Genomic DNA, 20,126 nt, shown 5'->3' on the forward strand with positions numbered 1-20,126 from the left:
CGCCCCCCCCCCCGCCCTCCCTTCCAGGATCATCTTAGCCAATGGCTGCGAGGCATGCAGATGAGCCCTGATAACTGGCCTATCCATGATGCCGGAATTGGAATGCAAAGCAGGTCATAAGAGTCTTGCAAGTTGGCGAGTAGGGAGGGGGAGAAGGAGAGCATTTTGCAGCATTTAAAAGTGCATTTGTTAAAAATATATGAGGCAGCTCTCATCTCTCTTTTTAAAGTCCTGATAAGATCGAGCTACCATCCGCGCTGGAACTGATGTCAAGTACGCACAAATAGAGGCAACCCAGTTCTGTTTAGGTTTTCTGGTAAGCAAATCCTATTGAATTCAGCGTGACTTACTTCAAAGTAAATGAGCATTTGCTTGTAGTTTTCAACAGTATTTTAACTTTACTGTCACCGTCTATTTGCAGAGGTGCACCCTTCTATAAACCACGTATGTGAAGTCAAATGCTTTTCATACATGAAAAGAACCCTTGGATTTTGTTTCGGGGGGGGGGGGGAATCAATAAAATTACTTTAAGTCCTCTTTGGCACACAGCCTTTTGATATGTAGCAGCAGGTAATGGCTTTATTTTTGAAGCCATTCTGATGAAATTCCCCAACTGCTTTTCAATCCCCATGGTTCAGTCCTATAAATGGTGGTTCTTCTGCCGCACCTCTCCATTTTATCTTCCCAACAACTGTGCGAGGTAGGAAGGATGCAAGGAGCCTAAGATCACCCAGTGAGCTTCATGGCAGAGTGGAGTTTTTCCTGGTTTTTGGCTTCCAACATTTGCAACGTTTCTGGCCAAGAATCTTCTCCTGCAAAATTCCTAGAGTAGTTCTTTATGTCCTAAAACTTTTGCTCGATGTCTCTGTTCAGCTCTGGGATTTTTGACTAGGTTTTAACACATTTTTAGCTGCTGCTGACACAACTGAGACAACATCAGTGCCTAGGCTCCCTTTTTTTCCTCTTCACGCCTAGGTCGCTTTTCCTTTTGTGCCATGTCTCTTAGATTGTGAGCCTGAGGGGCACAAGGGCTGTCTTGTCATGGGTATTTGGGAGCCTTTTTCAGCTGAAGAGCACAAGAAAAATGCCGTGTCGTCATAGCCATTTTGCCTTGTAACCACGAAGCTTTAATTAATGGGAAGGGGGAATCTTACGATGAGCAGCCACGACCCACCAAGATTTTAGGAGGAACTGTGGCATAAGAAATGCACACACTGCAGGACATGGGTGTAGTTCTCTCCTGGGATTTGGATAGATGGATGGATGGATGATTGAGATCACCAAAGACAAGGTAGGTGATGGAGGGCTTTCAGTTACCTGTATCAACCCTTTACAAATGATTTGGCTTGTTTTTATACTGCATGCACATGTACAAGAACGTAAGAAACTGCCTTATGCTAAGTCAGAGCATCAGTCCATTGCTAGCTCAGTAACATCTTCATGGACCGCTATCTACTCTCCAGGGTTTTAAGCAGGAGTTTGTGCAGAAGACTGAACCTAGTACCTTGTGAAGGCAAAGCAAGTTTTCTACCCCTGAGCTGTGGACCTTCCCTGAAGGTGTAGGGACACAGGAAATCGCCTTATTTTGATTCCATCTAGCTCAGTATTGTCCTCACAGACTGGAAGTAGCTCTCCAGGGTTTCAGGCAGAGCACCTCTCCCAGGCAACGTTTGCCAGAAATTGAACCCGGAACCCATTGCGTGTGCTGCACTTGCTGAGCCCTATATAGAGATGACAGGGTACTTTGAGAACATAAGAGGAGCCTGGTTGCTGGATCAGGCCAATGGCCCAAATGGGAAGCCTGAAAGCAGGTCCTGAGTGCAACAGGATCTCTTCCCCACTTGTGATCCCCAGCAACTGATATCCAGGGGCACACTGACATTGGAGGCAGGGCAATAGCCATTGTTTCTACTTTTTATATTTTTGTTGACTGTCCTCTGTAGAATTGCGGGGTGTGTGTGTGCACATTCTTAGATTTGTTGGCACAGGCTCAGTTCCCAAAATATTAATAGGCAAATAATCTCACCTGCAACAATGCCTCCTCAGTGTGGTTTTGCTGAATTTCAACCCCACTATGGCAACTTTTCCCTTTCCACCCCAGCTAGAACTTTGTCTCAGGTGCTGTTGGCCTCTTGAAATCAATAGGGATCGTTTTCTCTTCCAACCCTGTTGTGGATCAACCATTATATTCCACCCCACCCCCAGGATTGCAAGTAGCTGCTCTCCCAGTTATTTAACCACTTTTTGATCAGGGCAAGAGGAGGAGGAATTATCCTTTCATTCACTGTGGGGATGTATGTGTGTAGGGGCAAGAACTTTAAAAGCTTTGAAAAACAAAATAATGAGGACTAGAACCTTGTGTGTGCATGCATGTGCATTTTAATAATTTAGTCTTCTGGAAGTTAGGGCCTCTATAATAAATCTGTATTAGGAAAAACATGCAACATGTTCCTCTCTTTTAAAAGAATGCAAGATAGAGATTTTTTAGTCATCTCAGACTAGAATCGGGCAGCTTTTCTGTTGATATTTTCAGCAGCGTGGAGAGTGTTGACATTTAAACCTCTTTCTCCCAATCTCTAGTTGTTGCCAAACCATTCAACGCAGCTGGGGCAGGTCTTAACAGGGGCATTGATCTTAACATAGGAGTAGGGCATGCATGGTGCAACACAGGTAAATATCCCAATAGGTTTTACCCTCTAAGTGTGTTGATCTGGTTTCTTTAAATGAAATTTCCAGATCCCAGTATTGGGAACATTGTCTTCTACACCTTTACAAACCATTTTCATAAGTGTGCGACAGCACGGCGGGATAGCTGTCGGTAAGAAAATGAGACTCTAATCTCAGGGTCATGGGTTTGAGTCACATTGGGTGAAAGATTCCTACATTGCAGGGGGACTCTCGTGGTCCCTTCTAACTCTCATGATTCTTTGTGGTCTGGTGTTGCTAAATGCTTGAGTTGTGAATCAAGAAATCTCTTGTTAGAATTTAACAAGGTGGTCTTGGGCAAGCCGTTAATCATCTCAGCTTCTCATCAGACCTACCACCCAGCATTGACATAACAATTTATGAAAGGTCACTCTGACGAGCTTTTAAAACCCTTTACGATTAAAAGACTTAATGATGGTGGTGAAAACCATCTAAAGGACATCAGCCCCAGCCTCACAGGCTCTCCATCCTTGGATTAAAGGGTCCTAGGAGCTGAAAGCACCACCCAAAAAAGAGGCTTCCTGTTGTGTCTCTGCATGAGTGTCTGATCTGACTTCTCTTACTCTGTAGAACTACAGTACCTGGGGTTGTATCCTGAAGCTTCCACTGTCGCTGACAGACTTGTAGGCCCTACTCCACCTATACTGTGTTCAAACCCTATATATAAAGCATCATGTTACCACTTAAAACAGTCCTGGCTTCTCCCACAGAATTCTGGGAGCTATCGTTAGTTGTGTGTGCTGAGAGTTGGTAAGTGAGACCCCTTATTCACCCACCACAGAGTGGCTTCACACTCAATCCCAGGGAGCTCTGGGAACTGTAACTCTGGGCGGGGAATTGCAGTATATCCTAACACCTCTCAGCACCCTTAACAAGCTACAGCTCCCAGGATTCTTTTGGGGGAAGCCACGGCTGTTTAAAGTGGTGCCATGCAGCTTTAAATAGTATAATAATAATAATAATAATAATAATAATTATTATTATTATTATTATTATTTATTTGTACCCCGCCCATCTGGGCGGCTTCCAACAAAGATGAAAAATACACTAAATTGTCACATATTAAAAACTTCCCTGAACAGGGCTGCCTTCAGATGTCTTCTGAATGTCAGGTAGTTGTTTATCGCTTTGACATCTGATGGGAGGGCGTTCCACAGGGCGGGCGCCACTACCGAGAAGGCCCTCTGCCTGGTTCCCTGTAACTTGGCCTCTCGCAGTGAGGGAACCACCAGAAGGCCCTCGGAGCTGGACCTCAGTGTCCGGGCAGAACGATGGGGGTGGAGACGCTCCTTCAGTTATACTGGACCGAGTATGCTGTGAGTGTGTCCCTACTCAAGAGTAGACCCATTGAAGTCATTAGGCATAGCTGACTTCAGGTCATCAGTTTCATTGAACCTGCGCCGAGGATACCTTTGTTGGATTATGGCCGTAGTTCTTCAGAATACTGTCTCTGTGTGCTGATAATACCCTGAAATGGCAGTAATTTCAACTGTGTGCTAAACTGCTCTGTGAAAATGGTTTTGCAGTGGGCTGAGCCTACCAAGTGAATTGCCCTTTCGGGTCTCTCGTCCGCAGGTACCTCTCTGGGGATGGTTTCTCTCCGTTTCCGTACGGCGTTGATCTTGGCTTTCCGTCGCCTCCTTCTTCTCCCTCCATCTTCATCCCAACTCCTCCCAGCATGCTTCCGCTGACCAGCCAGACGCTCTTCCGCTCACCGCGCCGGACTTCCTCTTCCTCTCTCCCTGGAAGGCTGAACCGGGCCCTATCTCTGGGCACCATCCCTTCTCTGGCCCGAACCGGTAAGATCATAAAAGAGGCAAGGCAATAGCCACAAGCCAAAGCATTTCTTTATTTGATTTTGCACTTGCACCCCACTTTTCCAGTGATGGAAGTCGAGCCCAAAGCTGCCCTCGCAGATCATTAACAACAGCTGCAAAAATTAGTAAAACATTGCCCCCAAAAAAATCTTTAAAAGCAGTTCCAAGACAGATGCAAACCGGGAAAGATCTTCCACCTTAAAAACCTTTCTGGAAGAAAGGGAAGGTTTTTCTTAGGCGCCAAGAGATGGCACTTGCCTAAGATTCAAGGGGAAGGGATTCCAGATGGCAGCAGCCTCCACACTAAAGGTCTGCTTCCTACTTTGTGCAGAATGGGACTCCTCATAAGGTGGTATCTGCAGGACACCCTCACCTGCAGAGTTTTGTCATCGGCTAGGCATATACAGTGGTACCTCGCGTTACATACGCTTCAGGTTACAAATTCTGCTAACCCAGAAATAGTGCTTCAGGTTAAGAACTTTGCTTCAGGATGAGAACAGAAATCATGCTCCAGTGGTGCAGCAGCAGCAGGAGGCCCCATTAGCTAAAGCGGTGCTTCAGGTTAAGAACAGTTTCAGGTTAAGAACGGACCTCCAGAACGAATTAAGGTCTTAACCCGAGGTACCACTGTAAAGGAGTGAGAGGATCTTTCGGGTATCCTTGTCCTGAGCTGTATAAGGGGTTTGTGCACCAGCACCTTGAACTTGCCCTACTAGCTAAGTGATAACTTACTGCTCTGTGTAAGGCCAGTTAGGCCAAGTGATAACTGACTACGGAGGCCTTGTTGCCACAGGACTGATCCAGCTGCAGACGTATGTCAGAAGACATCTGCTTGGTGCAAGACAGTACAGATGCAGATCCATAAAGGGATGGGCACCTTCGACATGCTCTTTAGCTGTGGTTCCCGCATTGCAAGGGGTTGGACCAGATGATCCACATGGTCTCTTCCAAATCTACCATTCTGTAATTCTGTGACATTTCCTGGCATCTTGGGACAAGCTTCAGGGCTGCAAGTCGGAGAAGGGAAACAGAAGGATCCTTTGAGCAAAGGGGATTTAGGAGAAAGATGGTAGGAGGGAGCTGGGGGTGGACCGAGGGAGAAATGAGAGGCGTTTTACGGAATGAGAGGCGCTCGCAATGTTTTTCGGAAACTGGTGGCTTGATGGGATTCCTTTTCACGGCTGCTCTGTTTAACTTTCTTCCTCCTGGCTTGACGCGACATCTCTCAAGATGTATATATATTTAGACTGCACAACCACCCTCTGCAGAAAATCAATACGGTCATCTCATTCCTGTCTGGAAAGCCCCAACTTCATTGGGTGGGGTCTGCAGAACAGCTATGTCATCTAAGTTGAACTTCCATTTTCAGGCACAGTCTACCTCAGCACTAGGAACTGGGGAGACAAAGTGTCAGGTGCCTTCCGACCCTGATTTAGGGCTTTCTGGCCATGTGGGAGATGGGATCTTAGATGGGCTTTTGAGCCAGCCCTATCCGGACTCTTACTTTCCTTTAGTGGGAAGGGGCATAGGCCATTGGGAACTGTACTGTTGAGAATGCATTAACTTATGGTCTGTGTGTGTGGTTTGGGGAAAAACACGGTCAGGGGAAAAACAATGTTGTCCAGGGTTGTAAAGACTGCAGAGAGAATAATTGGGTGCACTCTCCCTACCTTGGTTCAAATCTATGCTTCCAGGTGCCATAAGAAAGCTGCAGAGATAGTGCAGGATAGTGTGCACCCCGAAAATTATCTCTTTCAGCTTCTGCCTTCTGGAAGAAGGTACAGGATTATAAAGACTAGGACTAGCCTCCCGACAAGCTGGTTCTATTCAAATGCGATTTTGGTTTTAAACGCAGTATAAGATAGTCTCTAGGGGACGCGGGTGGCGCTGTGGGTAAACCGCAGCGCCTAGGACTTGCCGATCTCATGGTCGGCGGTTCAAATCCCCGTGGCGGGGTGAGCTCCCGTCGTTCAGTTCCAGCTCCTGCCCACCTAGCAGTTCGAAAGCACCCTTAAGTACAAGTAGATAAATAGGTACCGCTTTATAGCGGGAAGGAAAACGGCATTTCCGTGTGCTGCGCTGGTGCTGGCTCGCCAGAGCAGCTTCGTCACGCTGGCCACGTGACCCGGAAGTGTCTGCGGACAGCGCTGGCTTCCGGCCTCTAGAGTGAGATAAGCGCACAACCCTAGAGTCTGTCAAGGCTGGCCCGTACGGGCAGGGGTACCTTTACCTTTACCTTTAAGATAGTCTCTGTGGGAGTATATTGTATTTAATTATGGGGTGTCAGAGTTTTTAGGGGGCTAACCAGGCTGGGATAGCAGGCTTGTCGGTTTCTGAGTGTCCAATGTAGATTTTCAATTTTGTTGTTCTGTATGGGACAATGACAATAAAGATTATCGTATCGTATCGAAGGGCATCTGCTTTGCATGCAAAAAGCTGCAGGTTCAATCCCTGGCATCTGCACTAGGACCTGGAGAGAACCTTCCCTGAAATCCCAGAGAGCTGCTGCCCGTCAGTGTAGACAATATTGAGCAAGGTGGGCCATGGAAATAACTTAAATTATAAAGCAGCTTCCTTATTATTTTAGCAGAGGGTATAATTCTCACGACAGCCTTGGGCCTCCAGACCCTCAGAAATGCATTATTTGACACATCATTCATTTAGCATTCTCCTGTGTCGTTGGTGATTGCTGTAAAGGTAAAGAGACCCCTGACCATTAGGTCCAGTCGTGACCAACTCTGGGGTTGTGGCGCTCATCTCGCTTTATTGGCCGAGGGAGCCGGCATACAGCTTCCGAGTCATGTGGCCAGCATGACTAAGCTGCTTCTGGCGAACCAAAGCAGTGCACGGAAACACCGTTTACCTTCCCACCGGAGCGGTACCTATTTATCTACTTGCACTTTGATGTGCTTTCGAACTGCTAGGTTGGCAGGAGCAGGGACCGAGCAACGGGAGCTCACCCCGTTACGGGGATTCGAACCGCTGACCTTCTGATTGGCAAGTCCTAGGCTCTGTGGTTTAACCCACAGCGCCACCCGCATCCCTGGTGATTGCTGTAGCTGCATGCAATTTCATTTTATTTTTATTTTTTTAGATTCTGGCTACCTCTTCAGCGGAAGCCGGCCACCATCCCAGACCTCTCACTCCAAAGAGTCTCCTACATCAGGTGAGAAGAGCCCAGGCATTGTTCTGGGGTGCTTGAAGGTTCCAGAAAGAGCAGAGATACCATTCTCTTTTTTGAACAAATCACACACACAAAAGAGAGAGAAACACCTTTGTGGTCCTAAATTGCACCAGTGTTTCCAAATTAGGTCGCAGTAGCTTACTCACACCGGTGACCTGTCTGTCACCCTTCTGAACCCTGTCTGGTTCTCTCCCCCACCCTAGATACAAAGTAATCCATGCAGGAGTCACCCAAGGAACAGATCTGCACTGGTTCTAAACTGGTTTTGCAATCGCATCTTCAGATAACACACACAGAAAAACATTCTGAGCAACGTGGCTGAAGGGTGCCTAGACTTCTGTTACTAGCAGCACCATATCCACCCCATCCCAGAAAATCCTGGGAACCGCAGTTCCCCCTTGCAGGGTTAGCACCCTTAACAAACTACGTTTCCCAGGATACTTTGGGGGAAGTCATGTGCTTTCAAGGTGCAATGTAGATGTGACCAGAATTACACTTTAATGCGCTTTAAAGCAGCTTATCATGTATTAATTATCATTTATGATTAAATTTATTACCCACGTTTCACTAGCAAATCCTAGCACAGGTTGCAACAATTTTAAAATTCAGAATTAAAAACTCTTTAAAAAATTATAGCAGCAGGGTCGCAGGGTGGGTTACAACAAAGAAGTTCCTTTTTGATCTGTTCTTTTTGTCTGTTGCTGATTCTAATTTATTATATATTACATTACCCTTGATACTGTTTTGTTGTAAGCTACACAGGGAATAATTATTAAAGGGCATCTATCTAGATTTACTACTACTACTACTAATAATAATATCATAAATAAAGGCTGCATACACACCATTACATTCAAAGCACACAGCTTCACCTAATGAAACTTGGGAACTGTGGTTTACTGCTTGCAGAGCTACAATTCCCAGCGCCGTTTAACAAACTGCAGTTCCCAGGGTTTCTTTCTTTTCAGGGGAAGGGAACCTTCTTCAGGTGTCCTTCCACAGTGGTTTATCGCTGCTCACTTTTAACTTCTTTGCTCTCGAATTTGCTTTTAATTGCTTCATGCATGGTTTTCATCTTTTTAATGTAAACCACTTCGATATATATTTTTATGACTTAACTATATATAAACATATTTTTTTTAAAAAACCGGTTTGGCGCATACGCAGCCAAAATCCCCATTTCCTGATTTCTACATATACTGAAACGCTGTCCCTCCTTCCCTCTCTCTCTCTTTCTTACTCCCATTTCCCCTCTCAGAATATTTTTCCCTCCTCTCGGGGAGCTGTGTCTCCTCCCCTGTGCCTTCGCCAGCACCATCCGTGGCCGGCTCCGTGGCTTCCAGCTCTGGCTCCCTGCGTTACCGACGGCCCCTCATCAGCCCTGCCCGGCTCAACCTGAAGGGCCAGCGGCTGATGCTGTTCTCGGCCCACAGCGAGGCCCAGCAGCAGGAGGACCTGGCCCACTCGGAGAGCAACGTTTTCGCCACAGAGCTGCCCTCCTTTCCGAAAAGGAACCTAAGCGAGCGGGGACTGCATGGTACGTACCCATCCGAGAGGTGGGACTTGAATCGTCTGTGCCAGGGTTGTGGTTTATCATAGTTAAGGCTCTGGTGGCTGTGCCTGGAAACATGAGCAGTCCAATAATAATAATAATAATAATAATAATAATAATAATAATAATAATACAGTGGTACCTCGGGTTAAGTACTTAATTCGTTCCGGAGGTCTGTTCTTAACCTGAAACTGTTCTTAACCTGAAGCACCACTTTAGCTAATGGGACCTCCTGCTGCCGCCGCGCCGCTGGAGCACAATTTCTGTTCTCATCCTGAAGCAAAGTTCTTAACATGAAGCACTATTTCTGGGTTAGCAGAGTCTGTAACCTGAAGCGTATGTAACCTGAAGCGTATGTAACCTGAGGTACCACTGTAAATTTATTTATATCCCGCCCTCCCTAGCCGAAGCTGAGCTCAGAGCGGCTAACTACAGTAAAAATAACACAGTTTACATAAAATCATAATCATTTAATTGAAATACATTCTAAAATCAATTGATTCTAAGATCAATTCAGAGTCAAATTAATGGGAACCATTGGGCTAGAGTTCAACAGTGGCTGCCGTGAGGGGCTGGCAGTGCCAGATCAGGCCAAAGGTCCGTCTAGTCCAGCATCCTGGCCACACAGTGGCCAACCTGGTGCGGGCAGGGCCTGAGTACAACAGTACCCTGGTGCCTTGGGTAAAACTGGCATAGAGTAAAACTCCCTGGAGCTATTGGCAAAGTGCCGCTGGTTCTAGCCAACTCGTTCGTTTTTCAGCAGAGGAAGAGCCTGCTGGATCAGGCCAGGGGGGTCCCATCTAAGTCCAGGATCCTGTTCTCACAGCGGCCACCCAGATCCCACAAGCAGGCCCTGAGCGCAAGAGGTTTCCAGCCACTGGCATTCAGAAATGCTAATGCCTCAGCCCATGGGCAGCTTGAAAAGAGGATTAGACAAATACCTGGAGGAAAAGGCTATCAGGGTGGCTGTGCTCTGCCCAAGGACGTACGAAGGGGGGTGCGGGGGTACAATTCACCCCAGGTGTCATCCTGACAGGAGGTGACAAAATGGCGGGTGGCACTCGTCGCCACGGGGCCTGCAGCGCGCATGAGCCACACATCTCAGCGCCTGCAAGCTCTGTGCTGTCTGCCCACTGCCTCCCCTCCCCCCAGCTGTAGGGTGGCTGAGGCCGCACTGCACGCCTGTCCCTGTGGGCGCCATGGCATGCCCTGTGCTGTCCCTATTGGCACTGTGTGCCCCGCCCCTATGGGTGGTTGGCCCCGCCCTGCCCCTGGGCACGTTGCCCCAGGTACCCAAGAGCCTTCCTCCGCCGCTGTCTCTGCCTCCACACTTCAAGGCAGCAATGCTTCTGATCTGGTGTCATCCAGCATGCCACTCTTATGTAGAAAAAGAGGTCCTAAACAGCCTAGGTTCTGCTTACCTGAAGGAGCGTCTCCACCCCCATTGCTCAGCCCTGACACTGAGGTCCAGCTCCGACGGCCTTCTGGCGGTTCCCTCACTGCAGGAAGTGAAGTTACAGAGAAACCAGGCAGAGGGCCTTCTCGGTAGTGGTGCTCACCCTGTGGAACGCCCTCCCATCAGACGTCAAGGAAATAAACAACTATCTTTTAGAAGACATCTGAAGGCAGCCCTGTTTAGGGAAGTTTTTAATGTTTGGTGTTTTATTGTTTTTTAAATATTTTTATTGTGTTTTTAATATTCTGTAAGGAGCTGCCCAGTGTGGCTGGGGCAACAAGATGGGATGCATATAAATAATACTATTAATTGTCCTCCTTTTTTAAGATATGAGAGCCATAACGGAAGCCGGGAGCATCTGCAGCGATGGCACTGTCAAGAAAGGGGAGAACTCGTCGCACTCGTCGAGCTGTGTGGTGGACACCACGACGAAAGGGGAGGAACTAACAGGCTGGAGGGGTGAGTGTTGCGCAGGGTTTGGGTTGTGGTTTTTTTTGCTTAAAACATGGTTTGCCATGGCAAGAAAGTGTCTAATAAATATAATTAATAATAATTAAAATATGAAAGCAATTGAAAAATATTACCTAGATAATAGATAAACACAAAAACAGACATGCAAAAAAAACCAGCATAAAAAAGAAGCAAATATTTTATTTTTAAAATATAAACTACATTAAAATATCCCTCCCCCCCAAAAAAAAAAATTTAAAAGCCATCGTTAAAAATCAAAGGCCTGTTTAGAAAGGAACCTTTTTTGCCTGGCACCTGATTAATGTAACAATGGCGCCAGGTGAGCCTTCCTGGGGAAAACATTCCACAAGCAGGGTGCCACCACCGAAAAGTCCCTGCTCTTTTGTTGCCGCCCTCCTGTGGAGTTGGGGCACCTGGAAGAAGGGCCTGTCACAGATAATTATGAGCAGACTGGTTGGTTCACGCTGCTAATCCTCTTCCTTCTCCGGTCTCCTTTCTTTTTTCCAATCAGGCCGTTTTGGCAACTCGGCGCTCCGAGGTCTCCTTGCCGTGAGCCTGACCGTCAACGCCATCTTCACGTCAGCCTACCTCTACCAAAACCTGCGCTGAGCCATGTTGCTGGGGACTGATGGCCAAACCACCACCGCCACTTCCTCTTTGTCCTCTTCCAAAGTGTCGCCACACTCCTTCCAAAGAGAGAGAAGGGGGTGGCGGCGATTCTAGGACGAGGAGGACCCAACCACTGTGCAGCCCTTCCATCGTCATATCTGCCTCTTGGCCATCCTCAAACTGCTGATCGCAAGAGAACACCCCCCCCCCCATCCATCGCCACTGACCTCGCCTAGAAACAGAACACTTTCTCATTTTAGGGAACTTTTGTGACCCAGGCTGGGTGATGGTGGGGCTGTTTCAGCCAGTGTTGGGCTTCTCCAGTTACTTTGCACCTTTTTTTGAACCGGTTTATCGGGATGAGCTTGAAGATGCTGGCCAAGGGACTTTCCTCCTCCGCTTGTTTAATGATGAAACGTTAGCGTTGCTGACGTCTTGTTTGCAAAAGGACCGGGAAACATGCCATTTTGGTCTCCGGTAGTTCCACGCCATTTCGTTGCTTCGTTGGCCTCGTTATCCCTAACAAGACTTCCTCTCAGTTTTCCCCTCTCTCCAGTGAGAGAAGGAGAGGGAGGACCAGCACATTAACTCAGTTGCTCTGTGGCGTTCTTTTTCACCCTGGTTCCTTAACCACTTGCCACTCAGCTGCAGTTCGTTTATTGGTGCTGCCATCGTATCTGTTTGTACTTGTTTGCAATGTTTTGCGGATTGGTGGATTGTGGGGTTTTTGTTTTTTTAAAGTCAGTATCCAGTATCGTAACTCCATTTTTGCCTCACGTACAGGCACCACTTCTACTGTAACAAGACGTTCTGATGTCACTGGTACACACTCCGGCTCTCGACGGCCAGGGTGTTCGCTGGGTGTTTCTGAGTTGGATTTTTGAGAAATTTGCTCTCAACGTGGTGTACTAGAAATGCCACAACTGGGAGACAAGTGGGTGTAGAAACAGGCCACTGTTTGCAGCTTCAGAGGTCTGTTTCCCGCTGCATCTGTGACGTGTGGATATCTTCGTTCAAAACTTCTATATATAGCCAAAAGCTGAAGTAGGTCAGGTTAAGGAATTCTGCCTTGTGCTGCAAAACTCAAAAATGAAATTGGTGCTTGCTGTATCACTTGGACTGTGTTTGGATTGCACACATACAATCCAACCCGTTAGGTGGAACGGGTTACGTGACTGTACCTCTGAGCAACAAATAAGTAAATCCCTGCACTTAAAAAGCTAGCAAGTTGGGGAAGTTTGAACTGACACTCTAGTTATCTGTGAGTAGGGATTTTATTTTATATATATATATATATATCAATCAATCAATCAATCAGGTATTATGTTATCTGGTGGCAGAGTCTAGACACATGTCAACCACCTCCTGCTCGTCATCTGTTTTAGAGAACCAGATCACAGGTGCTAGGTCCAAAAAATTACCCCTCTCCTAAAAGTAATTCCAAAACGTCTCGCTTCACAGGCTTCCAGTCCTACATTCTACATGCTGTATTTTTTGGTGGGCATCCAAGCACCGCCAGTTAACATGGGCAGAAACTCAAATTTTAATTCCTCCCAAGAAATTGCTCCTCTTTCCTCGGGGTATTCCCAAAAGTTAAATGCTGCTGCCGCCACCCAGGAAAATGTGCCCATTGCCAAATAGCTCAGCTTTTTTTGTTGCGCTTACAGAAAATATTTCAGACTTGAGGTGTGTAATTCCATGCCGCGACGTGACTGCTCACCAGCAGTGAAATTAAGCCTGTGATTTTACACCTTACCTGGTGGAGAGGTTTGTTTGTACGCAGGCTGTATTTCTTTGTGGTACTCTATTCCAGCAACATCTGAAGGGAAGGCTACAGGTTACCCACCACACTGTAAATATATTTCCATCTTTCAAACTACCTTTGGCTCTCTGTGGGGCAGGTGGGGAGCAATCACTCTGCTCTCTCTGCCTAAGAAGGGAGGAGGGAGACAGAATCCTTTGCATATGGTGCTAAAACACACTCGGTCGCAATCACTCTGGTGCAAATTCTTCAAATCACAGCGCTCCCAAGTAAAATGGGGTAAAGGTGTCTTGAAAGCACCACGTCTGTGTCTTAATTCCTTTCCGCCTTAATGCAATTGATGTGTTTCTTTATCTTGCTATTGTCCTTTCCCCTCGCACAAAGTGTGTGGGGAAACCGCTTGATGATGCCAATTTTTATTTATTTATGTATATATATTGCCCTGTCAGTTGGAAGCAAAAAAAACAACAACAACCCACCATTTCACTCTCTTCTTGAACTTGAATGCAGCACAGCCACCTGCGTTTAAATAACTATCAATTCTCAACTAAGAACCTGGGTTTAAGTGGCCAATTCCTTTATGGGAGCAAAGGGTGGGGAATACCATCAGCCTTCCGTGTCCAAGAAAACATTTAAAAACACACATGTACACTGTTCGCAACAGACAGAGAGGGGATTGGCCGCTGACACCCTTTTTCTGATGGGGTTACAGGCACGTGGTGATTGCTCTGTACATATAGAATGCATCCTTTGAGCAGCTTGTCCAGAAGCCTCATGAGGACTAGTTCCCTAACGAATGTAAAAACAACTGCCTTCAGGAGTTAACTCTTACTATCGAAATACACTGTGTTCCTGAGAGGCTTGAATTGTGGGGGTTGGGTGGGGATTTGGTGGGTGGGAGTCTTAAGAGAAGAAAAATGGCAGAGTCCTGGTTTTGATGTTCCTCCACTGGGAAAAGTTGTACATTTTCTACTTAATATGACTGTGGGGTGGGGTTAACTTTGTACAGTTTGGTTAGAAATTTGTGTCTTTAGTTTGGATGCAAGGGGTTTTGTTCTTTTCCCTCTTCTTGCCCCCTACCCCTGCCATTCCTCCGGGGAGTTTATGTTCTGTGTTTGAGAGATTATTTTTCATTATAAAAGTGGAGAATAAAAATGAAATTGAATCTTGAGCATCTTGTCCCATCACTTTCCTAAATGGGGAGGAAAAATTGCAAAAGCGGTGTGGCTTTTACCTTCAATTTCAAACCGACTCACCCGTCTGATCGTTTTGCAGACAGCATAGGTCAAGACAAGGCTTTCTATTCCTTTCATAATTTAGGTAGGCAAGGGAGGAAATTATATTCTATCCCGTCCAAGTAGCTCATGGTCAACACGTAATCCTCACAAAACAACCCTGCAAATTAGATTAAACAGAGCAGTCGAAATGGGGATTTGAACCCAGATCTTTCTTGTCCCAGGCTAATGTTTGATGCAGGTTTGAGATATAATTTTATTTATTGTTTATTGAATTTATATCCCACCCTTTATCCCCCAAGGCAAACAGGGCGACAAACACCTGTACAATTTAAAAGCGAAAGCATTCTAAAACAGACTGCAGCCTAAAAACAATTACAATTGAAAACTTTGCAAAAGCAGTTTCAGTTAAAAAAAACCAACAACATTGCAAAAGCAGCTGCAATTTTAAAAAATAATTCCATCCAGTGATCTCAGGGTTGCCAGGAACAGGATTCTTCCGCCACCAAATGGCAGGGTAAACAGGTAAGATGATTAATTAGGATGGAAGACTGGCACACCTCACTGTTTACAAGCAATATTAAAAGTATCAATAAAAAAACATGTAAAGGCAAGTAATTAAAAATATATTTTAAAATAATAAAACTTAAGACTAGAAAGAGGTTAAAACACGTTGCTATCTATGTTTCTGATTAGGTTTGCCTAAAATAAAAATGTTTTCAGCAGATGCCAAAAAGAATGCAACCAAGGCGCCTGCCTGCCTGCCTAGTGTCCATACTTGGGGGGCTTTAAACCTGTGTCCAGGCAGTGCCATTTAAGCCAGCAGCATCTGGGAGACTCCCTTGACAAAATACTTCTTTCTGCATAAACTTCATGTAGGCCTGGTTTGCACACAATGCTAAGCTACGGTCAATGTTAAGTTGCTTTATAAACCAACTACAAACCCTGGTTAACAAGTAGCCTTTCACCATAGTTAATATGTCCTTAGTTAAGCTACTGAAATGCTGAACTATGGTTTAATAATAATAATAATAATAATAATAATAATAATAATAATAATTTATTTATATCCCGCCCTCCCCAGCCGAAGCCGGGCTCAGAGTGGCTAACCACAATAAAAGTAACACAGTTTACATAAAATCACAATCAATTGATTGAAATGCATTCTAAAACCAATTCATTCTAAAATCAAATCAAAATCAAATTAATGGCAACCATTGGGCTAGAGTTTTGTGAGGATTACCAAAGGAGGGGGTCAGACTGTGCCTTGGCCAAAAAAACCCTAGCTTAATAAACCATGGTTTGATGTTATGTTCAAACTAGCATCTGTGCAAAAAGATTTCTCAACATACTGTGTTGAAGAGTATTGCTTTAACAGGTCATGGGACCCTGCCTGCAGCTTGTCACAGATTTACCACCTTTGTGGATGTTCAGCCTGAACTAAACCAGCTCTGGTTTTGGTGCCGAGAATCCTTTGGCCTGGCACGTTAGTCTCATTTTGTATCGGCCAGGGTGATGCAAGCAAGCTTTGTGGGATCCACCTCCAACTTCTACACATCCATACAGGTTCTGCTTCTTGGGTTGTGTGGTTGTGTCAGACCTCCTTTCTGTTGATAGATGCCACAGATAACAATTTGTTTATTCCATAAGGTGTGTTGAGGATGCAGTTGCCCAAGCTCTTTTGATCATCCTTGCCAGGTAAGCTCATGGTGATGTGTGTTGATGTTTATTGCTGTTCTAACCCCTCCTATTGTGTAATTTTTTAAATTTAAAAACGTGGTTCAAAGGGTGAAAATGGAATCTGTATGGAGCTGGAACACAGAAGCTACCTTAGACCAATTGTTTATATAGGCCAATATTAGAAATTGTTTATATAGGCCAATATTGTCTACTCTGACCGGCAGCAGTTCTCCAGAGTCTGAAGCAAGAAAATCTTTACTCTCAACTGTGACCTGCAGGGCCACATATCAAGTGCTTGAACAGAGTATAGAAACAAAATAAGGTACCTTCGGTCAGGGCCATGCTGAGCATGACGCATGTACCCCAACCCTGGGAACCAGAAGCCCCATCCAGGAAGGAGGTTCCCTGTTGCAACTCTGCATGAGTGGCTGCTCTGGCTTTTGTTAAGACAGATTGGAAACGGGTGGGAGAACCTCTGACCCATCAGCCTCGGTCATGGATAATGGGGCTTGTAGCCCCAGCAGCATTTGGAGGCGGGGGCACAAGTTCCCTATTCCCGCTGTTGTAATATCTGCTAACAGACAGCACTCTTGGCTTTTCAGAACGCCTCCATAAACGTACCAAGCAGAAAAGGTGCTTAGGAGAGGCAAACTTGTTGGACAGCCTCCTCCCACTTTTCTACGCGATCTTAATTACCCATTTGAACTAATACCCGTTTTGGTAGTGGCCTAATCCTGCCAGTGCTTGAAAGAGATATTTTGTGTGGTAGGCAAAGCTTGTACGTACTCTGTGCTCCTAACAAATAAAAGCTCTCCGTAATCTATGCCAAAAAAAAAAAAAGCTGATTTGTCATCCACATGCAGCTTGCATTTGTAAAGTGATTCTGCTTGCTTGTTTGTTTTACGTACTTTATAACTTTTTTTAGTTTAATTCTGCTAGGCACAGGTAGAGCAATCTGATTTATTCAATTGTTTTGGTTACAGTGGTACCTCGGGTTAAGAACTTAATTCATTCTGGAGGTCCATTCTTAATCTGAAACTGTTCTTAAAGCACCACTTTAGCTAATGGGGCCTCCCGCTGCCACCGCACCGCTGCTGCGCAATTTCTGACCTCATCCTGAAGCAAAGTTCTTAACCTGAGGTACTATTTCTGGGTAAGTGGAGTCTGTAACCTGAAGTGTCTGTAACCCAAGGTACCACTGTATATCCTTTTATCCAGCGCTCAAAAGTGGCCACATGCAAACTTCTCTCCATTTGCATCCTCACAACAACCCTTTGAGGTAGTTTAGGCTGAGAGATGGTGACTGGCTAAAAGTCACCCAGGGGGCTTCATGGCTGAGTGGGGACTCAGATATGGATCTCCCAGGTCCAGCACTCTAACCGCTGCCCTACACTGGTTCTTTGATGTTAAAGGTGAGCATTTACTCATATTGTGGAAATCATAAGGGCTAAAAAATTGGGGGGTGGTTTTTTTTAAATCTCCAAATTTAAAAGCGGAGGTTCACAAAGCTCCCTTATGCCCCTAGCATCACATTCCTTCAGGATACAGGGGCAGGGGGAGCAATTTCTCCCCCCACCCCACTACCTCCAACACACAAAACCATCTCTGGCCCTCAGTGGTTAGGTGACAGGCATTATTCACATACAAAATATAGTAATGAAAATGGCAATGAAAACAAGCCTGCTATTCTGAAGAGCCTGTCCAAGCTTAGGGCAGGGGAATTAATGTGAATCTTTAATATTTGGACCAAAGTTTGCACTCCCCCTAATCTGAACTTTGCCCCTTTCGTTGTCTTCTGTCTCCCCCACCCAGATATAGAGACAGAGGATGCTGCCTTATACAAAGTCAGACCACTGGTCCATCTAGCTTAGTATTGTCTGCACTGACTGGCAGCAGCTCTCCAGGACAACAGGTAGGAAGTCTCTCCCAGCCCTACCTGGAGATTCTGGGGGTTGAACCTAGGACCTTCTGCATGCCCAGCAGGTGCTCTCCCACTGAACTATGGCCCTTCCCCATAGCATTTTCTGATGCCACCTCTGCCTGACTGCTAGGCTGCAAGCACAACTGCAAATGCACCCGCCTATTTTGAGTTACTTGGGTCAAATTGTATGCCATGTGTTGGTCCTCTTTGTACAGATGGAGATGCATTTACCGGTATTTATTTTAAAACTACAGTAATTGTAACAAGAGAAAAGCATGAAGCCGCATTTTTTATGTTCCATGTTTTTATTAATGGCAGTTCTGTTCACTGAAAGGGCTGTCACACAGAAGACGGAGCAAGCTTGTTTTCTCCCGCTCCAGAGGGTAGGATTTGAACCAGTGCCTTCAAGTTACAAGAAAGGAGATTCTGATTAACATCAGGAATAACTTTCTGACAGTAAGAGCAGTTGACTGTGGAATGGTCTCCTATGAAATGTGGTGGGTTCTCCTTTAAAGCCCTATGCGGCCTAGGACCCACGTACCTACGGGACCGCCTCTCCTGGTATGTCCCGCGAAGGACCTTAAGGTACACAAATGACAACATTTTGGAGGTCCCAGGTCGCAAGGTGGTTAGATTGGTCGCAACTAGGGCCAGGGCCTTTTCAGTACTGGCCCCAACTTGGTGGAACACTTTGTCACAAGAGACTAGGGCCCTGTGGGACTTGACATATTTCCGCAGGGCCTGCAAGACAGAGCTGTTCCACCTGGCCTTTGGTTTGGACTCTGTCTGGCCCTTATGTTTCCCTCCCCTTATGGTTTTGATGAGGCTGCATTTTAAATTGCATTTTAACCTGTATTTTAAATTGTCCCCCCCCCCCATTGTGCTTTTACTGTAATCTTTTACTGTTGTTAGCTGCCAGGGAGGGTGGGGTATAAATAAAATTATTACGATTATTATTAATCAAAGATTGTTGAGCAGAGGTTGGATGGCCATCTGACATGTATGATCTAGTTGAGATTCCTGCATTGCAGGGGGCTGGACTGGGTGAAAGGGAACGCACTCTCTGCACATGTTCTCTTGATTATTGCTTTGCATGCCTCAGGCTGGAAGCGCTGCTCAGGGGGCAGAGAGCCTGAAGCAAATAGCTGCAGCCCAACATTCATCCTACTCAGAGCAGCAGCAGACCCATTGAAATGAATGGGCATGGCTAACTTAGCTCCACTCACTTCAAGGGCTCTACTCTGAGTAGAACTTGGATGGAAACAACCCTAGGCTCAGCTCCGGGTTCTAATCAAGTTCTGCCGTTTTGCCTTTGTTTTGCGTGCGCTGGGACAAAAGTTTAAAAGCTTTTCCACAAAGTGAATTGCCAGCGGAGCAGGGAAATAAATAAGGATCCAAGCCATAGAAGTAATGGGTAAAAACTTCTTTTGGACGGAGTCAGGATCCTTGGCACTTTTGGGCAAAGCAACGTCATAAAAGAAAACCATTAAAAATAGGATCATTTCAATTAAACTCTTGCTAACTGGAGAGCGATTCTTGCTTCTCCGCAGTCTCTCATCAGCAAATCACAATTCATGGGAGTATTGGAATTATTTCCTCCCCCTCGCTCCTCTTGACTCTTGGATTTTTGGCTCCGCGCAAGAAAATGGGTCTGTTCGCCAAAACTGGCACAGCGCCACGGTGCACCCAAGTTCAGGGCAGCGGTGACCTCCCTCTTCGGGGTTCACACGCAG

General features: G+C 45.9%; 1 protein-coding gene across 2 annotated transcripts in view; it reads left to right on the forward strand.

The window, feature by feature from the left end:
* Positions 1 to 13,098, forward strand: part of TMEM201 (transmembrane protein 201) — a 43,905-nt gene extending 30,807 nt beyond the window's left edge. For both annotated transcript variants that reach the window (XM_053400886.1, XM_053400887.1), the window contains exons 7-11: positions 4,282 to 4,505; positions 7,618 to 7,689; positions 8,966 to 9,244; positions 11,043 to 11,174; positions 11,698 to 13,098. In XM_053400886.1, coding sequence (XP_053256861.1) covers positions 4,282 to 4,505; positions 7,618 to 7,689; positions 8,966 to 9,244; positions 11,043 to 11,174; positions 11,698 to 11,795 — 805 coding nt within the window. In that variant the 3' untranslated portion in view covers positions 11,796 to 13,098. The remainder of the gene's footprint in view (positions 1 to 4,281; positions 4,506 to 7,617; positions 7,690 to 8,965; positions 9,245 to 11,042; positions 11,175 to 11,697) is intronic.
* Positions 13,099 to 20,126: the final 7,028 nt, after the last annotated feature.

The sequence above is a fragment of the Podarcis raffonei genome, chromosome 8 (genome assembly GCF_027172205.1).
Source record: "Podarcis raffonei isolate rPodRaf1 chromosome 8, rPodRaf1.pri, whole genome shotgun sequence".
Lineage (NCBI taxonomy): Eukaryota > Metazoa > Chordata > Lepidosauria > Squamata > Lacertidae > Podarcis > Podarcis raffonei.